At 35.3% G+C, this 25,000-nt stretch overlaps 3 protein-coding genes and 1 pseudogene across 3 annotated transcripts; 2 read left to right on the top strand and 2 right to left on the bottom strand.

Moving 5' to 3' along the window:
* Positions 1 to 748: 748 nt before the first annotated feature.
* LOC118796865 lies at positions 749 to 1,675 on the bottom strand (annotated as a pseudogene).
* A 2,887-nt stretch (positions 1,676 to 4,562) lies between these two features.
* On the bottom strand, positions 4,563 to 5,507 carry LOC118826514 (olfactory receptor 13-like). The gene has a single exon (XM_036597508.1). It carries the CDS (start codon positions 5,505 to 5,507, stop codon positions 4,563 to 4,565), a length of 945 nt encoding a protein of 314 aa, XP_036453401.1.
* Positions 5,508 to 17,555: 12,048 nt separating this feature from the next.
* On the top strand, positions 17,556 to 18,575 carry LOC118826506 (olfactory receptor 2AT4-like). Its single transcript, XM_036597494.1, has one exon. It carries the CDS (start codon positions 17,556 to 17,558, stop codon positions 18,573 to 18,575), a length of 1,020 nt encoding a protein of 339 aa, XP_036453387.1.
* Positions 18,576 to 21,524: 2,949 nt separating this feature from the next.
* LOC118796854 (olfactory receptor 2AT4-like) lies at positions 21,525 to 23,271 on the top strand. The gene has a single exon (XM_036555998.1). The coding sequence runs from the start codon at positions 21,525 to 21,527 to the stop codon at positions 22,518 to 22,520; it is 996 nt and encodes a 331-aa protein (XP_036411891.1). The 3' UTR covers positions 22,521 to 23,271.
* Positions 23,272 to 25,000: the final 1,729 nt, after the last annotated feature.

Here is a 25,000-nt window from a genome sequence, read left to right as displayed (position 1 = left end):
TCCAAAAGTTTTAATAGTATTTTACTCTCTATCACAAACTGGCAATATTGAGTTTAATAATAGAGAACACAAAAACTTAATATTACTATGTCATATGTAGTGTTATAAAGGTTTTTGGTCATGGATTTCCTTCAGGGCTTGAGAACGGGGACATTTTCTGAAATAAATGGTAAAGGTTTTAAGTTTCAAAAGCTTTACCATAAAGTTATGAAGATGCAATGTTGATTTGTGTAGATTCAACATTCTTAAAGCTTGTGCCTTGTTTTTAAAGTTGGTTTAAATTTTCATAGAACTCTCAAATACTTTGTTTTTGATCTTCTTGGGACTAAGATGGTAAACACAAGGATTTAATATAAAGAGTCCAGGAAATGATCCAAGCATCAACCTGTGTCTTTCCCTCAGTGTGAAAACTACACAACAACATAGAGTTCTACTATTTATGAGAAATAAAGATAGCAAATTGAAAAAAAGTTTTTTGGGCAGTAGCCACAAAGTCACTAAATATGTAAACAAATGAAAATGTAAAAATTGGACTTGAACTTTGAAGTCAAAGCACTCTGATAAACGAGAATGGGATAAGAAATAAAATATGGTCAGGAAAATTCAGTAATAAAGTATTAGACAACCTCAGTGTCAACTGTTGCTGATGAGTGTGATGCAAAAAGAAAGAGAGAAGAAGAAAAAGCTAAATTATTTCAACATCTGCATTCCTAATGTATTTAAATCTAATGTTCATTGTTCATTTACTTCATCTGACCATTTTAAATAATTTATTCCTGATCTCCTTGGTTCTCAAACAATATATGAAAGGATTTATTAGAGCGGGCCCAAGAACTGAGCCAACCATCAGCCCATTTCGTTCCTCCATTGTTAAAACTACACCAATCCTGGTCAGCACTATTCATATGAATGTGGGGGCATAGAAGCAGATTATGACTATCAAGTGACTAAAGCAGGTATTAAATGCTTTTTTCTTGTCATTCTTTGAAGTCATTCTCGCAACAACAATAACAATCTTTATATAGGACAGGCAGATGAAACTAAGTGTTCTAAAACAAAGAACAGTTGTTAAAATTGATACCATATTAAAATATGGTTCGGGATCTACACAAGTTGCCCTGATAACAGATACATAGTCACAAAACATGTACTTCACATCTGAGTAACATATTTGTAGAGGGACAACAGTAGCAGGAAGCATAGCTGCAATTGCAAAAGCAGCCACCCAGAGTACAATAGAGATCAGGACACAAAGTACATTTGTCAGAATAGAATGGTACCGTAAAGGATTGCTTAGAGCAATAAAACGGTCAAATGCCATGACCGAAATAGCAAACATTTCCATTCCTCCACTTAAATGGAATACAAACATTTGAACAATGCAGGGTGCATAAGACATGGATTTATATTTAACTACAAGGACACCTATCATGGTTGGGCATGCACTGGTACAGAAGACTATGTCTACAAGTGCTAAATTACAGATAAACAGATACATTGGCTGGTGCAAACGTTTATCCATAACAATGAAGCATATATTTGCAGTGTTAGTAATCATAACAAGAATGTACAGTATCAGCATTACAACACCAACAACCAGTGGACTTTGCACTGTGTCAAATCCTTTGAAGACAAATTCAGTGATGGCTTGTCTGGAAATGTTTTGAAACGACATGGTGTGTTATTCTCAATGTAGCAATTTAGTCCTCTAACCCTAAGATCCATATCTATATTTTCTTCAAAGCATTGCAATGTGATGTACAGTAAAAAAAGCAAATATTTAACAAGTATCCATAAAGCGTTAGAAATCCTCATCACTGCAGATTTGTTTCTGCAATTATAAATTCACAGTTGGATTTTCTGATGATGGCATCAACACCTGTGGTAGATCTCAGTGTAAAACACAGGTAAAAACTGTTGAATAGAGGGTTTCAGCCTCCATTTATATAGAAAACCATACTAAGTATGAAGAGGCTCACTGGTGAATCAGAAAACGTAACAAAACAGTCTGTTCTGTATTATCTACATGTCAATACATCTTACTGTAATGTACAATGAATCGGAATGATCACACATATACCCATAAAGTGTTTGAACTCCTTGAAGCATCGCTGCAGAGCTGCTCTGTTTTGAAATGTATAATTGTATTGATCAGTGTTAGGCATCAACAAATGAGGTAGACTTCATGTTTAATGTAAATCTCTATCAAATAAAAAAAGTCATCTGGAAAAAGATGTTGGGCTTCTATTTATATTGGTTAGAGGGCAGGTACAAATGAGCTCATGAGTAAATGACATGACACCTTTTCCCTGCCTCTCTTTTGTACATGTGTGAGTTTTTTTTCATGATCCAGGGAGGATTGTAAAATTAAACAAACAAAATGAATATTTAAACCCACTGAAGATAAGCCTGCATGACAAACATACTAAAATACTGCTCCAAATCCAAGTCCTTATTGGCACCTATTTTTAAATGTCTTATTCTTAGTCCTAAAATGAATGTAGTATTAGCCAGATCTTATTAATAATGGCTATAATTAAACTAATTAAAATCACCACCAATTTTAGTTTGATCTTATTTACACATACATTTATACACTGCTGTTTAAAATAATTGAGATAACCAGAATAATTTGTTCTAAAAATCTTCATAAAAGTCTTCAATTGTTTTTTTGTTTTTTTTGTTTTTTTTTGTATACACAGTAAAACAATAGTACAATATAGATTTTAGGAACCTATTAATGAATACATAATATATTGTAAGTGTCTTTATATAAAAACATTGATTTTCATCAAACTTCCTACCTTGAGTTCCGTTCACTGCTTTGAAACTGCATTTCGCAGCAATTGTAGACATTTACTTGAGTGATATAGGTGTTGCAAATTCTTCATTTAAAACTGTGTTTTATGCTCCATGTTCTGTGTTATATTTTATTTTGTATGCGGATCTGAAACAAAATATTTAACAAATATGCAAAAAAAAACAAAGACATAAAGGAGTAGAGGATGAGGCAAATACTTTTAACTTCATTTTAAAGTGCCATGAAAAAGTTCAAATAAAAGAATAATGGACAAGGGAAAGATGTATTTCAGACTGGGCCTATTTTACACTGGACCTTTTTCCTTATGAATTATTTTAAACCTGTAAAATTGTAATTAATGTCTACATCCATACCATACTTTGCTTTGTTTTTATGGAGTATTCTTGTCTGACTGACTCACTGAATCCACTTTACTGAAAGACTCCCCATTAATATTGAAATGAAAGTTTCAAAGGACATCACATCCCATTCAGGATACAGCAGCAATATCAATAATCCCATTTGATTACTGTGGATAGAAGAATTGTACAAAACTATTTGGATTGGTATTTCAACATTGAACACAGAAATAAATTACCTGTTTCCTTAAATAGAGTCTGTTTTCTCTAATCACATAGAAATTGAAGGATAAAGAAGTATTTAGATGGCTCTTTTTTAGACGTCTGTATGTAGTTAGTTTGGTAGCTTTGATTAACACAAGTTCGTGCAAGTTAGCAGGAAAGATATGTTCAAGGCATTACATGTGAAACATTCTAAGCTTATTCTATTTATATGAATATCTACAGTAAATCAGTAGTTCATGTATCATAATTATAACTCTTTATGGAGGTTTATGATCAGGGCTTGAAAAGGGCAACAGTATCTTAACACAGCTGCATGGTCAGAGGTATAAGATACAATAGGCCATAAAATGGCATGAATGCTGTGATCACAAGTAGGCATTTATTTATTTATTTATTTATTTATTTATTATCCAGGGCAGACATTTCTGAAAGAAAAGCTTTCCTGATGTAAATGTTTGTGCATGAATTTCATCAAAAGTTTGACCCACTTGTTCCTTTTAAAATACAAAGCTCCTACAGTGCATCTTTTAGTTTTTAATTCTGCTAGCAAGCTTAAGTAAAATACTAAGTCATTTTTGACCAAAATCTCAGACAACCAGACATTTCTATTTCAGAACTTCTTCATAATTAAATTAAGATGCAAAGAGTCTTTCAAAGTGCTTTAATGTGAAACATTCTATTCTTGAGAAGCTTACCAAGTCAGAATTGTTCACAGTGGTGCTGATAGGAACCAGATCTCTGAAGAGTTTAATGACTCTAAAAGATACATCACAGTAAGTTACTTCATAAAATGGTTACTGATATCTTGACCCATGCCCAAGATATTGTTTTAGATGATAAGGCTTTGGCCTAATATGTATTTTCATTCATGGGAGAGTGGTACATGCCGGGTATTGTCAGGTGAAATTGTTGATTTACTACTATATTGCAATATAAGCATCACATATTAAATAAAAAATTGAAGCCATCTGTAGGTTCACTGGTGGATTTGGATAATAAACAAAATGGCTATATTTGTGTTGTACACATTACAACCCCTGATTCCTGTCAGCAAGTTTCTCTATAATGAACCATTTCATATTAAACCACTCTGAATGACTTTTGTTCACATCAATTGTTGAATTATTGAGGACTTTTGAAAAATCTGTGACATTCCCCTTTAAAGCTCAGTCCCATCTTTATAAAGCTGGTTCAACTTTCGATAGAATTCTCAATAGTTTGTTTCTGATCTCCTTGGTTCTCAAACAGTATATGAAAGGATTGACTAAAGAGGGTCCTAGAAGTGACCCAACCATCAGCCCATGTCTCTCCTCCAGTGTTAAAACTACACCAATCCTGGTTAAGACTATTAGCACAAAGGTGGGTGCATAATAGCAGATTATGACTATCAAGTGACTAAAGCAAGTATTGAACACTTTTTTCTTGTCACTCATTGAGGACATTTGGACAACAACTATAAGTATCTTTAGATATGACAAACAGATGAAACCAAATGTTCCAAAAATCGTAAAAAAGGATACAACGGAAAGCACGTTGAAATATGGATTTGGATCTACACACGTTGCCCTGATAACAGCTGCATAGTCACAAAAAACATATTTCAGGGTTGACTGACAAAAAGGGAGAGGAATAACTGTAGCAGGTGCTACAGCCAATAAAGTACAAGCCACTATCCACAGTGTTACTGTTATTAAAAGAGAACGTAAATTTGTCAGAATAGAATGGTAACGCAAAGGGCTGCCAATGGCAATAAAGCGGTCAAATGCCATAACAGAAATGGCAAACATTTCCATCGCAGCACTTAAATGGAAAATAAACATCTGAACCATGCATGGCACATAAGATATAGTTTTATATCCAGCTACAAGGACACCTATCATAGTTGGGCATGCACTTGTACAGTAAAGCATGTCTACAATTGCTAAATTACAGATAAACAGATACATTGGCTGGTGCAAACGTTTATCCATGATAATAAAGTATATGTTTGCAAGGTTAGCAGTCATAACAAGCATATACACTATCAGTAAGACAACACCAACAACCAGAGGTCTCTGCACTGTGTCAAATCCTCCAAGTACAAATTCCTTTATAATCATTCCAGAAACATTTTGAAATGACATGGTTCCTGTAGCCCTGTAGATCTTCAGGAAATAATATGTCTTCAAAATAGCTACTTCTCAGTATTATGCACTCCCAAGATGCTCTGTATTACACAACAATCATTTAACATCTCCACTGTGGTCTTTAAGTTCTTCCAGTATTGAAAGCATTGAAGCTCCTGAAGCCTTCTGTTTTAGATATTTGTGCAAGCTTCATATATGATGGGTAATGACCATTCTAGACTTCCTCATCTGCCAAGCATCTTCAGTGTTCTAAAAGGCTGCAGCCGTTGGGTACATTATATAGTACAGTGATGTACAATGAAGGAGCTCATTGGTTCCTCACGTGTTATGGGTCTTTTAATAGCAATAAGAAAAACTAATCAGGTTTGACCCTGACCTACCTTACAATTCAGCACTGGGAAGACTACACTAACCCCTTACATGGCCAAGTCCCACTGGCAGGCCCAATGTTTTATTACACACTTTTATAACCTAGAAGTAGCTCAACCAGTTTCCACTGGAGTCCCTGTAGTTAATGAATAATAATGTTAAATTACAAAATTAAACATAATAAATTATGATGTTAGAAGCCTGTGATTTTAGGTGGTTAACAAGATTTATCATGATAACTATGTTATATTCTTCTACTTCTAATGCACTCTCAATATATTGAGAGCCACTCATTTTAACATTTAATGCTTCTAATAGCCGCCTCACAAAAAGACACTAAATCATCATGAAAACATCGTCTGATGCCTGAAACATATTTATGATAGTTCTGAGGTAATGTTTTGGCCTAAAAACATATACTTTTAAAACCTATTTTTTGTCAAATAGGTACATGCATGGGTGTTGCAAGGCAAAATAGTCCCTAAGAAAAAAGCCATGTCATCAGATGAATCATCCTTCACTAGTAAGCGCACATTTAACATACACCAAGAGATTAGTACAGGCCTCAATTCTTGAGCCCTACAGTGAGGGGCTTTGATGACTCTCTGGTGCTGTGGGGGGAGACATTTTGCTGGTATTGTTTGGGTCCATTTGTCCACTTAGAATATTTTGACAACAACTAATTATTTTTAAATAGGATAAACAGATGAAATCAAATGTTCCAAAAATCAGACAGGATGAAATGGAATTCCCATTGAAATGACCTTTATTCTATGACAAATCATTTATATCCGGATGAGAGGGCCCGAGGGCTCATTGGCTAGATTGATGAGTATGAAAAGATATGAAGAAATATCCTTTGGAATAATCATGTTCCATCTTTCCCGTATAGTCTGACTCATTGAAACTGCTATGTTAAGAAGCTGTTTCTAGTAGTTAGTGATGGAATAACACCTTCTTAAGATACTTTATGTTGGTTCATATTGTGACATGGGGGTCCTTACAAGAGGCCTGGCCAACTTGAGGTTCTGGTCTATAACTCAGCTTTTCTTGACTTAACTCAGAATATGGTATACAGCTCAGCTCTTACTGTTATCGATGAACATTCGATGATGAATTTATTTTAAACAAGAGTACATTGAGGGAGACCTTCATTTGCAGCTGGCTTTAAACTTTCTCTAGGTTGCTATAACACACAGCCCTGGGACTTCCTAGCCCCAATCTTCAAAACAGAAGTCCAAAAAGAACCTAATGAATAAATGCAGTAGAACAATATATATATATATATATATATATATATATGTATATATATATATATATTATGGCAAGCCAAACAGGAAATATTTAATGAACATTGATATATATGGAATGAACTTTGATATATATACAATGAAAATTGATATATGTAAAATGAACTTTGATATATATGGAATGAACATTGATATATATGGAATGAACTTTGATATATATGGAATGAACATTGATATATATGGAATGAACTTTGATATATATACAATGAACTTTGATATATATACAATGAACACTGATATATATGGAATGAACATTGATATATATGGAATGAACATTGATATATATACAATGAGCTTTGATATATATGGAATGAACATTGATATATATACAATGAGCTTTGATATATATGGAATGAACATTGATATATATGGAATGAACTTTGATATATATGGAATGAACATTGGTATATATGGAATAAACTTTGACATATATACAATGAACATTGGTATAAATGGAATGAACATTGATATATATACAATGAGCTTTGATATATATGGAATGAACATTGATATATATGGAATGAACTTTGATATATATGGAATGAACATTGGTATATATGGAATAAACTTTGACATATATACAATGAACATTGATATATATGGAATGAACTTTGATATATATACAATGAACATTGATATATATGGAATGAACTTTGATATATATACAATGATACATTGATATAATACATTTGATATATATGGAATGAACTTTGATATATATACAATATACAATAAACATTGATATATATGGAATAAACTTTGATATATATACAATGAACATTGATATATATATATACAATGAACATTGATATATATACAATGAACATTGATATATATGGAATGAACATTGATATATACATACAATGAACATTGATATATATGGAATGAACATTGATATATATGGAATGAACTTTGATATATATACAATGAACTTTGATATATATGGAATGAACATTGATATATATACAATGAACTTTGATATATATACAATGAACTTTGATATATATGGAAGGAACTTTGATATATATACAATGAACTTTGATATATATACAATGAACATTGATATATATGGAATGAACTTTGATATATATGGAATGAACGTTGATATATATACAATGAACTTTGATATATATGGAATGAACATTGATATATATGGAATGAACGTTGATATATATACAATGAACTTTGATATATATGGAATGAACATTGATATATATTGAATGAACTTTGATATATATACAATGAACTTTGATATATATGGAATGAACATTGATATATATGGAATGAACTTTGATATATATGGAATGAACATTGATATATATTGAATGAAAATTTATATATATATATATTGAATGAACCTTGATGTACATGGATCGAACATTGAGATGAAAAAATGATATATATAAAATATAATATAATTCATAAAATGTTTTGTTTAGACAGAGAGGGACTTTTGGGGTTGTGTGTGTTGTAGCCTTGCACCCCGCCCCCCACGCTGAGTGGAACATATATCAATGTTCATTCCATATATATCAAAGTTCATTGTATATATATCAAAGTTCATTCCATATATATCAATGTTCATTCCATATATATTAATGTTCATTCCATTTATATCAAAGTTCATTCCATATATATCAAAGTTCATTCCATATATATCAATGTTCATTCCATATATATCAAAGTTCAGTTCCATATATATCAATGTTCGTTCCATATATATCAATGTTCGTTCCATATATATCAAAGTTCATTAAATATTTCCTGTTTGGCTTGCCATAAATATATATATATATATATATATATATATATATATATATATATATATATAAAATAACATAAAATTAGTATGCACAAACATTTATGAACAGGCTAGCCCATTATTTTTAACACCAAACAGAGCACAGGCATGCTCTGATGCCATAATACTTAATTTTGTAACCTATTATGGATGAGGTAACTTGAGTGTCGAAGGCCAAGGTGATGTATCATGTTGGTTTTTCTTTTAATTTGTCACCTGTCAGTAGGTTTATTTGGCCAACTCAGTCAAAAGTTTCATGTTTTTTTTCTATTATTAATGTTACATTTTTATTTATGTAGCATGCTTGTGGAAATGGTTATTATCACATGTCCCCATCTCAGTGATAATCAGTGTGATCACATTATTGAACACGTGTACACAAATACTGACAAGTTGTGTGTATTATTTTAATTTAGGTGAGCATAGTACTACCATTAATTCATACATCACATTTTTAATTAAAGTACTTGTAAACATTTAAACATTGTAAACAATCACTTAACGTGAAATTAATTCTTGTGAAATTATTCTTTTTGCCAAAGAATAATATTTCTGAATGCAGTCCTGCCTCTTTTGAGCAATCATACTTCACCCACGTTTATGGTCATTGGCCCATATTTTTATTCATATTGTTGGTGCCAAAAACTGGCTATAACCAGCCTCTGTGTTGCACTCACCATCATTCCCAGCCTATGATCCTACATATATTTTCTTAAAATTACATTTTTTTATTGATTTTTTTAAGTGAAAGTAAGTTAACACGTCCTCTACGGAGAACACACTTCTGCACATTTTACAGCATAACTACTGTTTATTTGCAGAATTTAACACAATGAAGATAAAGTGTGGCCTGTGTGTTCAAACTTTTGCATATGACTCTATGTATGTGTTTGTGTATATGTGTGTGCGTGTGTTCCTAGGGCTTTGCTTTGTTGCACTCTCTCTGAAGAGAAGGCCATAGCTGTCTGTTTGCGTACTACGGTGGTCTCGAGGGCATCCACTTATAATGACTGATAAACATGTAGCTAATGAAGACTACAGGGAACCACACTAATTAGGAAACTGTTTTTGTTCCTGACGGAGTGGCATTGTCATGTTTTTTAGTTAAATCCCCTGTCTCTTGTCAGCCAGAATCACTGAGTCATACATACATGTCCAGAAGGATTACATGCCACATCTATGGACAAATAGTTTGTCCAATAGCAAAGTTTTGACTGAAACATTTTTGATTTTTGAGTCATCTCCCTATATTATATACAAAAACTATAAGATTGAATTAAAGACATTATTTCATGCTTTATTGCATGTCAAAAAGAGGCAATTGAAATGTGTGGTTCCCATTTATGTTCTACAAACAAGTGGTTATTTCAGCCCCACTACAAAATGCTTAATTTTGTAGTTCTATAGTTTATAGTTCTAGCTCCCATAGCAATATGTCACAAGGGTTTACTATTTAGTGAACATATTTCTAATTCAGAGCATGGGGAATACATCTAATTTCATTTGATTATTAGCTGATGTAGCCTAAGGGGAATAATAAAGTGAATCACTCATAATCCCAGTGAGGTAATTTCCACACCAGTGTGTAAGACTGGGAGTTAGTCCATGTTAATGCTGCCCATTGACTCAGTATTACAGATTTACAATGGATTGCATGTAAATCCCAGAACTGTTTAACAACTGTTTAGTCACTAACTAATGAATAGGCTTAGTTATATTGTATAGTGAACCTGTTTCTATATACCCACATTATCTTCTATGATTTATGTCACTTTCTCATCATTTTATAGTCAGACCAGATAATTTTGCAAATTTTAACTTGATATTTTCTAAAAACTACATTTATGAGTCATGCTGATCATTTTTTTTTGTCCTTCTCTGTTTCTGGCAGCAAAATGTAAAATTTTTATAATGACTTATTTTCTCACAATTTTGATGTAAATAATGACTTTTATGAAAAATTTGACTTGTCTTAAAATTGAGTCATTATTAAATCATAGTACATGATTATTTTGAAATACTATGTTATTACTTTGACATAGTGAGTCCAATTATTTCAAGTGAAATGTCAAAATTTTGACATACTGCTGCCAGAAACAGAGGAGAAACATGACTGAATAATGTGCTTCCATACATGCTCAGCAATCACTGAAATATATATATACATGTGTGGCTCAAAAAAACATGATGTGGACAAAAACTGCTTTAGCACATTTCACTATGACATGTAGCTGATTTATTAAATCGATATTTATTACCTGCCCTATAGCATAAAACATGCTGACATATACTTCTTACTTGTAAGTAAGAAACCATGTTGGCACAACTCTTGTGCTTATTAGTAAATTGACTGATGGTTTTGTCTTGCTCTGAATACAGTAGTACTGTGTGCGGCCTCTTTCACAAATTACCTACTCTTATAACTTGGTACCCACTATAATTTGAATATGTAAAATTTAATGTATGTATTTACATAAATGCAATCATTACTAGTACATAACAAAAGCTTAAGCATGTGATGCAATGCAAACCATAAAATATCACACACTAGGAAGTCTGTCATGAATTAACGATAATGTAACATGACACTGATATATTACTAGAGATGATCTGTTGCAACAACTCATGACAGAATATGGCATCTGCCATGATGTTTTTATGGCAAGTTTATGTCAGTGTTCTCAGTATGAATTACTCATCAAACATTTAGGCCCATAATCTTTTTTCATGGTGTGCAAATTAGTAATTTCTTTATATCGCATGGGTCGTTGTGTCTATAACACATGGGGGCGCATGCGTGTGGATGGTGTGCATGTGTGTGTGCTGGCCCTAGGCATCTGGCTTGTTTGTTTGATGTGTTTGTTGGTTTTATAAGAATATCTGTTATTTAAATGAAGTTTTTATTTGGAGATTATGTTGGGGATCATGTTCGTTAAGAGGGGAGCTGTGATCTGGGCTTTGATGTTCTTCTGGGACACTGTAAATGCACTTGGAGTAAAACCATGGAATCTATGGAGCAATGGATTATCTGCGATTCCTGTCTACACCCAGGAACACCTGCTAGGTCTCCGGCAGAAGAGTAAAACTGTTCCAAAACTTCTCATTAGTTGTCCCAAAATCGTTCGCTTTGCTCAATGAACGGATGGTCTTAAAAGGAAAAGTAAAAACAGGGATCCAGAAGGGGGAATACAGAATCGACTTAAAAGGAGAGGTAGCCGCTTCCCTTTCCCAACAATCACTTTATCCAATGTGTGTTCAATACAAAACAAAATGACTGAACTTGCTACTCTTTTGAAATATAACAGGGAATTTAGCCTAGCCAGTTTGATCTGTACGGAGACTTGGCTGTCAGAAGACGTAACCAACATCGAATTGGAGGGATACTCACTTATCCGATATGACAGAGATCCCAGACGAACAGCGAAAAGTATCAGAGGTGGACCACATTATCTCCCTCGTGAATTTAGGCAAATTACAATCATTCTGGTATACGTGCCTGGCCCAGATTATGTATGAGCAGCTGAGCACATAGCTGACAGCTATAATAAAGCACAATGTCATTCTGCTGATGATCTAGTCTTCTTAATGGGTGATTTTAATAGATGTATTATCTCCACTCACCTGCCAAACCTGGAGCAATATGTATTGTGTCCAACAAGAATTAATAAAACTCTAGATCAGTGCTTTGGAAATGTGGGGGGTGCCTATGTGTCCAGGTGCCGTCCACCACTAGGTTTGTCTGACCATAATGTCATTCATCTCTTGCTAAATTATCGCCAGAAGCTAAAAAGAGAAAAGCCCATTGTTAAAAATATATCCAGGCTTGGACAAATGACTCAGTTGAAGAGTTGAAGTGCTGCTTTGATGCCACTCAATGGGACTTATTCTTCAATGACCAGGTCTCCAGTAATGACCCAGAGTTGATAAATTACACTATTACCAGCTATGTAAACTTCTGTTTTGTCTCTATTATTAAAACAAAAAATGTCAGAATCTACCCAAATAATACGCCATGGATCAACAAAGGACTAAAATATCATTTAAATCAGAAGAAAATAGCTTTTTTGAAGGGAGACAAGCAAAAAGTGAAAGATTTGGAGAAAGAAATAAGACGTATGATCAAAAAAGCAAAAATGGATTATAAAGACAAGGTTGAGCATAAACTGAGGAATGGAAATGCAAAAGATGCTTGGAGAGGATTAAACACAATGATGGGAAGGAAACAAAGAGTAGCCCCTCAGTGTGAGGATCCTGTTCACCTCTCAAACAACCTGAATATGTTTTATTCTAGATTTGATAGATATGATTTTAGTGATGAATGTGATTCGGTTTGTGCAGGAATGACACCTGCTCCCATGACACTTAAAGTAGAAGAAGTCATCTCAATCCTACAACGAGTCAACCCCCATAAAGCTACTGGGCCACATGGTCTTAAGGGAAGGGTCTCAAAGGAATGTGCCATCCAACTGGGACCTGTCCTTACCCAGCTACTCCAGATGTTTCTCAATACTAGTTTTGTCCCCCAAGCCTGGAAAATGGCAACAATCATCCCAGTGCCAAAAACAGCTCTCATAAAATCGTTGAATGATTTCAGACCTATTGCTCTTACATCATTATTAGGCAAATGCATGGAGCGCCTAGTGAGCAGGGAGCTTATATCACAAACAGTTAAGCTCATGGACCCCATGCAGTTTGCCTATCGAGCTGGTCGAGGAGTGGAAGATACCACACTGATTCTTCTGCATAAAGTATTTGGTCACTAGGACAAGGCCAATAAATATGTCCGGGTACTTTTTATGGATTTTTCCTCTGCTTTTAATACAGTTCAATATCATCTCCTTCTGCGATATTTGTGTGACCTGAATGTCAGTAGTAGCCTTGTGTTGTGGATCAGGGAGTTTCTGAGAGAGAGGCCCCAACGCGTCTGTATCAACAACACTTTTTCCAACTGCCTTGTCTTGAACAGTGGTGTTCCAGAGGGGTGTGTTTTATCTCCCATTTTATTCTCCATGTACACAAATGAGGTTAAATATAACAGCGAAGACATCTCTCTTGTAAAATATGCTCATGACATGGCCCTTGTTGCCTGCTTGCAAGATGTGACCAGCCGCTCCTACTCTCAGTGCATCAACCATCCAGCCACTTGGTTTGATGGTAGCTTCCTTGATCTTAATGTCAGCAAGACCAAGGAGCTATGTTTCGGAGGGAGGGTGGCAGCAGGCAGCGCAGGATCTGTCTTCAAACCAATCACCATGAAAGGGCAGGAAGTGGAACAAGTCGATCACTTTAAATACCTGGGAACAATTATTGACAACAGACTCACTTTTGAGAACAATGTAGATTATGTTTATAAAAAGCAAGGCAGAGACTCTCTCTCCTCAGGAGGCTGAGGGGTTTTAACACCAGCAAACATACTCTGATCATGGTCTACAGGTCACTTATAGAGAGTGTTCTCAGTTTCAATATTGTGTCCTGATATGGGAACTTCTCAATTAAGCAAAGAAATAAACTGGCCCAGGTGGTCAACCAGGCCGGTAAGATTATTGGAGATAAACAACTGTCACTCCAGAACTTATACATCCGATCCATAACCAACAAGGCAACCCAGGTCTACAAGGACCCTACCACCCACTTCGTTCATCATTCCGGTTGCTGCCATCAGGCAGGAGACTTAAGGTCCCACTAGCTAGAAAGAATGGGTACAAAAAATCATTTGTGCCCACTGCTGTGAACATTCTGAATAAGGACATAATAAATAATACCCCTACATAGTTAATGTGCATTGCTGTTGTAAGTGTTTTTAAGTGTTTTATGCGTCTATGTATTTATGTGCCAGATTGCCAAAGACAAATTTCCATTTCATGTAAATTTAATGGACAATAAAGTTTTTCTTATCTTATTAAAAAACAGAACATATGCATGCCAGCCATTACTATTTTAGATAGACAAGAAAAATACAAACTGTAACACCATCACACATAGAATCCACACATGAATTTGCAGTAAAAGGGAACGTGTGGTCTGATGGCCACAATGAGGGAAACTGACACTGAGAATAAAAAAAATGGATTGAAAATATGCCTTTGTAACACAATCATTATGAAATGCTTAGACAACCTTTCTGAACTGCACTTAGGCAGTCACTGTTATAAAAGAACACAGTGGCTATCAAATGCAGCTCATGTCATTATATTACAACCCCATTTCCAAAAAAGTTGTGACACTTTGCAAATGTAAATGAAAACAAAATGTAATGATGCGCAAATTTAAACCCTATATTTATTTGAAGACAACATATCAAATGCAAAAACTGAGAAATTTTATTGTTTTTTGAAAAATATATGCTCATTTTGAATTTGATGGCAGCAACATGTTCCAAAAAAGTTGGAACAGGGGCATGTTTACCACTGTGTTTCATCACCTCTTCTTTTAACAACACTCGGTAAGCATTTGGGAGCTGAGGTGACCAACTGCTGTAGTTTTGAAAGTGAAATGTTTTCCCATTTTTGCTTAACAGAGGATTTCAGCTGCTCAACAGTTCGGGGTCTCCTTTGTCGTATTTTTCATTTTATAATGTGCCAAATGTTTTCAGTGGGTGACAGGTCTGGACTGCAGGCAGACCAGTTTAGATGGAGCCATCCTGTTGTAATACATGCAGAATGTGGTTTGACATTGTTTTGCTGAAATAAACAAGGCCTTCCCTGAAAAAGACTTCTGGATGCAGCATATGTTGCCAAAACATGTATACATTGTTCAGCATGAATGGTGCCTTCACGGATGTGCACGTCACCCATGCCATGTGCAGTAATGCACCACTATACCATCTGGCATTTGAACTGTGCACTAATAACAAGCTGAGTGGTCTTTAGCCCAAAGAACACAGTGTCCATGATGTCCAAAAAGAATTTTGAAATGTTGTTTCGTTGAACCACAGGACACTTTTCCACTTCCCTTCAGTCCATTTTAAATGAGCTCAGGCCCAGAGAAGGTGGCAGCATTCCTGGATCCTGTTTATATATGCTTTCTTCTTTGCATTACAAGTTTTATTAGCATTTGCATTAAATTAGCATTTGTGGATGCAGCGCCAAACTGTTTTCATAGTGTTTTTCAGAAGTAATTCTGAGCCCATGCTGTGATTTCCTCTACAGAATCATATCACATTTTTAATGCAGTGCCACCAGAGGGCCCAAAGATCATGGCCAGCATGTACTGGCTTTTGGCCTTGTCCCTTGCATACAGAGATTTCTCCAGATTCCCTGAATCTTTTAATGTTGTTATGTACCGTAGATGATAGAATCCCCAAGTTCTTTGCTATTTTATGTTTAGAAATGTTATTTCTTTAATTATTTTGCTCATGCAGTCTTTCACAGAGTGGTGAACCCCTCCTCATCTTTACTTCTGAAAGACTCTCTGGGATGCTTTTTTATACCCAATCATGTTATTGACCTGTTGGCAATTAACTACCAGGTGTTTTTTTAGCATTACACAACTTTACCACCCTTTTGTTGCCCATCCCAACTTTTTTGGAACATGTTGCTGGCATCAAATTCAAAGTGGGCATATATTTTTCAAAAACCAATAAAACTTGTCAGTTTCAACATTTGATATTTTGTCTTCAAAGCATTTTCAATGACATCATTGCATTTTGTTTTTATTTACATTTTTCACAGCGTCCCAACTTTTTTGGAAATGGGGTTGTATATTATATTGTTTATCAGATAGAATAGCCCTTAAGTAGCCCTTATTTTTTTGTAGGTGCTGATAGCTTTAAAAAAAAGCTTTAGCTTTTTTATAGATTCCATGTAATTTGAATGTAACTTTGAAAATGTTTTGGAGGAACATGGGTCAGAGAAAACTTGCTCATAGGCTGGATATATGCTTATATGCCTCACCACAAGCATTTTAATGCATGAATGTCCTGACAGTTGTGCAAATGACAAATACACTTGAAACTTGATTGGGACTGTGGGCTGCTATGTGGTGATCCCGTGTCTAGAGTGTTTGGTTATTCCTTCCTGAATTGCTAACATAAAACAATGAATGTGCATCACATGATGATGTCAACTACCATGGCCCTATCTGGACTAAGCAGTTAAAGATGATGATGATGTCAACAATAGCAGTCCTAGGAGGGTATAAAACACTTGCTGTCAGAGTCATCCATCAGCCAGAGGAAAATACACTAGACCTTCCCTCAACAAGAAAAGCTGATGCTACCTAAAAAAACAAAAGGAATCTTCTGTTCTTAGAATGGCTTGAGCGTGTTCATTTAAGGTGTGAACTAGACTAGAGAGGTATTGACAAAGATTATTCAGCAAGATGTATTTTCATGTCAATATAGAAATACTTGTTTAGATACATTTCTCCAGTGCAGTAAAGTTTTTAGTTAAATAAAGAAATGCATTATGTTTTCAATATTTGATTTTAAAATCTACTTTATGAAGTCTTGATGAAGTTGAATGTGTATATTTTATTTGCATATCCATGTTTATATGTGACTTTAGTGAAATAATGTTTTCTTCTATGCACCAGGCCACACCAGCTCTTTCCCTCCATCTGATCATCATGTCTGAAGGAAACATCACTTCTGTGAAGAATTTTTTTATTGTAGGCTTTCCTGGGCTTCACTCTAACTACTATGGCCTTGCATCTGCAGTCATGTTGTTTGTCTACGTGGGTATTTTGTTGGGAAATGGAATATTTCTTACATTGTTTGTACGAGAAAAAAGACTCCAAAAACCTATGTATTATATCATCATAAATCTTGTTGCATGTGATGTCCTGTTTAGCACCACCACATTACCCAAGATTATTGCTAGATATTGGTTCAATGATGGAGTCATCTCATTCATTGGTTGCTTTATACAGATGTATTTTGTGCACTATTTTGCTTCAGTTAATGCTTTTATACTGGCAGTAATGGCCTTTGATAGATATGTGGCAATATGCAATCCTCTCAGATATGCTAATATTGTCAAAAACTCCACTATCATGATCTTGTGCTTTGCATCGTGGCTGATGGCACAGCCCTGTGTTTTCATGATGGCAATCAGAGCATATCCTCTTCCTTACTGTGCTGCCAACACAATTGTCCAGTGTTACTGTGATCATGTGGCCATCACAAAGCTTGCATGCACTGACCGGACACCTTATGGGTTTCCAGCTTTTGTTTTCGCTATGGTTGTGTTACTCGTACCTCTGGCTTTTATTTTGTTTTCCTATTCCTCTATCGTGATGGCAGTCTTTCGAATCTCGACCACTCAAGGACGACTGAAGACTCTCTCCACCTGCAGTTCTCAGCTCATCATAATTGCTCTCTTCTTTTTACCCAGGTGTTTTAATTATACGGCCCCTTATATTGGTATCAACTTCAGTGCTGACATGCAAATACTTACTATTATGTTGTACAGCCTGCTGCCACCCATGATCAATCCACTCATCTACTGCTTAAGAACTAAAGAAGTGAAAGAAATCCTAGCTAAGAGTTTAGCCAGATCAACATTTCTTCAGGTTATGAAAAAAAGGGATGGATGTGTCAGCTATATGCACCTGATTTTTAGGGATATTACAAGGGCATTTCACTGAATTACGTAGACCTATGCTTTTTGTTTCTTTTTTCAGAGGGGCAGAGTGGGGAATGGGACTTAATTAAATTCTGTGAAGAACAGCATACGATGTTCTACAGTGTTAATACATTTATGATTGTATAGCTTTGTAGTTAGCTCTGCCAAAGCATTGTTCATTTGTGCACTTTAATGGAGGAACGTTTTTTTTATCATTTGAAAAAAAGTCTAAGTATAGCTTGAGCAAAGTGTACATTTTGTAATTTGTTTTATTATAATTATTGTAATTTTGCCATTATCTTTGTGTTTTAGTCATATTTTCTGATCTTTGCTGAAAGCAAAATGTTCCTATTTGTTCCTCTATGTTGTTATTAAACCTGATACTAATAACAGGCAATTCCTAATTATGATGTTGTATAGCCTGCTGCCACCCATAATCAATTCACTTATCATCTGCTTAATAACAAAAGAAGTAGAAGAAATCATAAACGAGAGTTTAGCCATATCAGCATTTCTTCAGTTTGTAAGTTAAAAGGTGCATATGCTTGCTACACTTGCCAGATTTATGTGGACATTAAGGGGGGCAAGGGACCCCTTAATTCCAGGCTATCATTTTTTTGCATTATTTGAAAGCAGAATATGCCTCATGTGCAGTTATCAATGAGTGCATTTCTACGCTCTACACATTATATGACTTGTTAAATCATTTGAAAAGGGGTCATTTACACCAATTAGAAGCCACTCGAGGTATTGTTTTTTCCATGAAGTCAAAGGCAAGTTAAAAGTCAAAGCTATATTGTACACAAAGTGCAATGGAATTGTTACTTCAACAGCATAACACAGTGGCAGTCTAATCCAATAAGTAATGACTGCTAACAGAATTAAACAGAAAACTGAACAACATTATCTAAACATATCCAGTTAATACCAGTGGTGACCATGACTATTAGAACAAGACCTTCATTTTGGGCCATCAATGTCAAAACCTTGTCAAAAACAAGGTAAAAAACACCACTCTGATACAATTGATTTCAGCACTTATAAGAGACTAGAATTTTTTGTTTTTTTGGAAATCACTGTCAGTTCCTAATTATGTTAGTGGTTAATCTGACATGTTAGACCTTAGTTGAGCTTGGGAAGCGCTATTCAAAGGGAGAGCTCATATGGCTGTATCTAACTACATACCATATAGACGTACTACAGTATTTGCAGAGTTTAAAGAAAACAAACAGGATGATTAGATTTTATAAAAAATAAACTAAACATTCGACAAATATTTTTTTTTCCTAAAAATATTAGGCCCATTCCTTAGTACATGGTAACCAATATCCATAATAAAAGAAGTTCGACATGGACAAGTCAAAATTTTATATGTCTCACTTTTTATAAATTCTTGTTCATTTGGGATTATTATTATTATTTTGGATATGTGTTTTGCATATATTTTGTCCTGGTTTTAGTCCATTAGCTCACAGTTTGCTTAAATTAGCCAAAATCATGGATTGGGCACAGTCTGTGGTATAGAGCTATAATTCTAGAACTTTAATCCAGTTGCTGGTCCTTAATTTTGTAAAAACTTGAAGTTAACTCAGTTGTTCATGTAACTGATTAGCCATATAGTGTCATATCTACCAGTAAAGACATAAACCAAGACCAGAGTTTTGAGTTTGTGATTTGAAAATCTCCGGTCTATAGCCATCATAAACACTAGTAATGAACTAAATCAAAGAGAATTTTGGCCAGTAAACAAGATGTACAGCATGGCTCCTTTTGCATATAGCAGGGTTTATCATAGATTTGACCTGGGGCCAAATTTTCAAAGAGCAGATATGCTTTGAGCTAGACTCCTGCCAAACCTAACACCCTTCCTCTCACAGAAACTTGAACCACATCTCCTACAAATGTCAAATGTCTGTGTTAAAGCTAGAGCTCCCATAAGTAGTACTGAACCCAGTAGGGAACAGTGAATATACATCACCGTTAGCACCAACATTAATATAACATTGCAAACCTCATAGAGGATGCTAGAAGAAATTAGGCTTATTATTGCGATGGTCACAATGAGGAAAACTGATACTGAGAATTATTTAATGAAAAATAGATTGAAAATATGTCTTTGTTACGCTATCATTGTTTGTAGTCACTGTCATAAAAGAAAACTGTGGCTAATAAACACAGCTTATCTTATTATATTATATTATATTATATTATTTTACATTATATTATATTGTTTATCAGGTAGTGCTAGAATAGCCTATAAATGTGCTTACATATTTCAGTCAGTGCTGGCAGAAGAACAGCTTCACCCTTTTTCCACATAATTTTAGTGTTTTGGAGGATGAGTTGGGCACCAGAGAAAACTTGCTCATAGGCCGGATTCATCCCATGGGCCGCTAGGTGCTGATCCTGGGTTTGGAATTTCCTGCCATTCCTCCCTGAATTACTAACATTAAAAAAAAGAATGTGCATCACATGATGATGTCAGCAAGGCAGTCCTAGAAAGTTATAAATAAAAATTTAGATTTGCTGTCAGAGTCATTCATCAGCCAGAGGAAAATACACTAGAACGTCCCTCAATAAGAAAGGTTGATGCTACCCAATAAACAAAAGGAATCCTCTGTTCTTAAAATGGTTTGAGTTGAAGCATGTACAGTTAAGGATTTAATCAGACTGAAGAGGTAAAACTTGCTTCACTGACAAAGTGATTATTCAGCAATATGTATTTTCACGTCAATATAGAAATACTTGTTCTGATACGTTTCAAGCAGAAGATATTTTAATAATAAAGAACTGCATTTTTTCTCATGTTTTCAATATTTGATTTTAAAATCTAATTTGAGTCTTCAAAGTTGAATGTTGTGTTTCAGAAAGTGCATTTTATTTAAAGCCCTATGTAGAGGTAAACTTTACTAAAATAATGTTTTCTTCTATGCATCAGGCCACACCAACTCTTTCCCTCCATCTTATCATCATGCCTGAAGGAAACATCACTTCTGTGAAGAATTTTTTCATTGTAGGCTTTCCTGGGCTTCACCCTAAGTACTATGGCCTTGCATCTGCAATTATGCTGGTAGTCTATGTGTGTATCTTGCTGGGAAATGGAATATTTCTTACATTGTTTGTAAGAGATAGAAGGCTTCGAAAACCTATGTATTATATCATCATAAATCTTGTTGCATGTGATGTCCTGTTTAGCACCACCACATTACCTAAGATTATTGCTAGATATTGGTTCAATGATGGAGTCATCTCATTCCTAGGTTGTTTCACTCAGATGTATTTTGTGCACTATTTTGGTTTTGCTAATGCTTTTATACTGGCAGTAATGGCCTTTGATAGATATGTGGCAATATGCAATCCTCTCAGATATGCTAATATTGTCAACGACTCCACTATCATGATCTTGTGCTTTGCATCTTGGCTGATGGCAGAGCCCTGTGTCTTAATGATGGCAATCAGAGCATATCCTCTTCCTTACTGTGCTGCCAACACAATTGTCCAATGCTACTGTGACCACGCGGCCATCACAAAGCTTGCATGCACTGACCGGACACCTTATGGGTTTCCTGCTCTTATTTTCACTATGGTTTTGTTGCTCGTACCTCTGGCCTTTATTTTTTTTTCCTATTCCTCTATTATGATGGCAGTCTTTCGAATCTCGACCACTCAAGGACGACTGAAGACTCTCTCTACTTGCAGTTCTCAGCTCATCATAATCGCTCTCTTCTTTTTACCCAGGTGTTTTAATCATATGGCCCCTTATGTTGGTATCAGCTTCAGTGCTGACACACAAATACTCATTATTATGTTGTACAGCCTGCTGCCACCCATGGTCAATCCACTCATCTACTGCTTAAGAACTAAAGAAGTGAAAGAAATCTTAGCTAAGAGTTTAACCAGATCAACATTTCTTCAGTTTATGAAAAATAGGGTGATTTCTATGAATATTACAAGGGCATTTCACTGAAGAAGGTAAACATATGCTTTTCTTTATTAGAGGGGTGGAGTGGACAGACTGGGGCATGGGTACTTTTACACTGGCTTTGAGCGATTAACTTTTTTCATCACTCAATAAAGGTCATCATCTTTGTGTTTAAGTCATATTTTCTGATCTTTGCTGGAAGGAAAATGCTCCTATTTGTTGTCATATATTGGTTTTAGACCTGATAACCGTAACAGGCAGGTTCTCATTATAATGTCGTATAGCCTGCTGCCTCCCTTAAACTGCTCACTCATCATCTGCTTAAAAACAAAAGAAGTGAAAGAAATCTTAATTAAGAGTTTAGCCAGATCAGCATTTCTTTAGTTTGTAAATTAAAAAGTGTATATTTTTGCTATAGTTGTAAGCTTTCTCTAAACATTAACGGGGGCAAAGGACATACTTTTCACTTTTTCATCCCTCAGTTCCAGACTAACATCTTTTTGCATTCTTTGGAAGAGAAATCATGTACAATAATCAGTGACAGTGCATTTCTACACTCTACATGACATATTACTTGTGAAAGCTAGCAAAAGGGATGTTTACACCAACTGAAAGCCACTCTAGTTAAAGCTCGTTGTTATCAAGTACAGAAAGTGCAATGCAATTCTTACTTCAACAAAATAACACAGTGACAATACAATAAGTAATGACTACTAAACAGAATTAAACACAAAACTGAACAACATTACATACAGTTAATACCAGTGATGAACCATGACTATTAGAGTAAGGCCTTCATTTTGGGCCAGAATTGTCAAAACCCTGTCAACATAAGGTAAAAAAATATATGATAATGCTCATTTTTGCACCTACAAAAGTCTTCCAGAAGCCCTAGAATGGCCTTTTTTTTGGAAATCACTCTCTCTTCTTAATTAGATTAGTGGTTAATCTGACACGTTAGTTGGAATAATTAATTTAGCTCCTTAAGTCTTAACCAAATAAAAAGCTTATATGGCTGTATTTAACCTCACACCACATAGAAATACTACAATATTTGTAGAGTTTAAATACCCCACAGGGACAATAGTATTGGGACACGTACAAATTACACCTGCAGGAGCTTTTATGACATCCCATTCCAAATCCATAGACATTAATATGGAGTCGGTCCCCTCCTTTACAGCTATAACAGCTTCCACTCTTCTGGGAAGGTTTTCTACAGGATTTTGGAGAGTGTCTGTGGGGAATTTTTGCCCATTCATCCAGAAGAGCACTTGTGAGGTCAGACACTGATGTTTGGCGAGAGGGTCTGGCTCACAATCTCCATTCTAGTTCATCCCAAATGTGTTCAGTGAGATTGACATCAGGGCTCTGTGCAGGCCAGGCAAGTTCTTCCACACCAAACTCACCCAGCCATGACTTTATGGACCTTGCTTTGTGCACTGTGGCTCAGTCATGCTGGAACAGGAAAGGGCCTTCCTCAAACTGTTCCCACAAAGTTGGAAACATAAAATTGTCCAAAATGTCTTGGTATAATGAAGCATTAAGATTTCCCTTCAGTGGAACTAAGGGACCTAGACCAACCCCTGAAAAACAACCCCATTGTATTATCCCTCCTCCACCAAACTGTACAGTTGGCACAAAGCAGTCTGGCAGGTAGAGTTCTCCTGGCATTTACCAAACCCAGACTTTATCAGACTGCCAGATAGAGAAGCCTGATTCGTTACTTCACAGAATACACTTCCACTGCTCCAGAGTCCAGTGGCGGCGTGCTTTACACCACTCCATCCAAAACTTGGCATTGTGCTTGGTGATATAAGGGTTGCATGCAGCTGCTCGGCCATGGAAACTCATGCCATGAAGCTCCCGGCGCACAGTTTTTGCATTGATGTTAAAGCCAGAGGAGATTTGGAGCTCTGCAGTTATTGAGTCAGCAGAGAGTGGGCAACTTTTATGTAATATGTACCTCAGTGCTTGGTGACTCCGCTCTGTAACTTTACATGGTCTGACACTTTGTAGCTGAGTTGCTGTGGTTCCTAAACGCTTTCACTTTTCAATAATATCACTTACAGTTGATCATGGAATATCTAGAGGGGAAGAAATTTCCCAAATTGACTTGTTACAACAGTGGCATCCTATTACAGTACCAAGCTCGAATTCATTGACCTCTTTAGAATGACCCATTCTTTCCCAAATATTTGTACAGGCAGACTGCATATCTGTGTGCTTGATTTTATACACCTGTGGCTAGGGGACTTAATAAAACAGCTGAATTCAGTAATTAAGATGTGTGTCCCAATACTTTTGTCCATATAGTGTAGAACAAATAAGAACAAATAAATATGACTGAAACATTAGACAAACATCCAAAAAAAGATAGCTCCTTAGTAAATACATAGTAACCAATATCCATTATGAAAAACTTGACATGGACAAGAACCAGAGGAGATTTTATGTCTTTGGTTTTTCATGAATTCTTGTTGATTTTAAATTATTTATTTATTTATTTATTTTTGCTTTATTTA

Source organism: Colossoma macropomum, unplaced genomic scaffold (assembly GCF_904425465.1).
Source record: "Colossoma macropomum unplaced genomic scaffold, Colossoma_macropomum, whole genome shotgun sequence".
Taxonomy (NCBI): Eukaryota; Metazoa; Chordata; class Actinopteri; order Characiformes; family Serrasalmidae; genus Colossoma; species Colossoma macropomum.
Note: the sequence above shows the minus strand (reverse complement) of the source record. Positions and strands in the feature narration are given on the sequence as shown.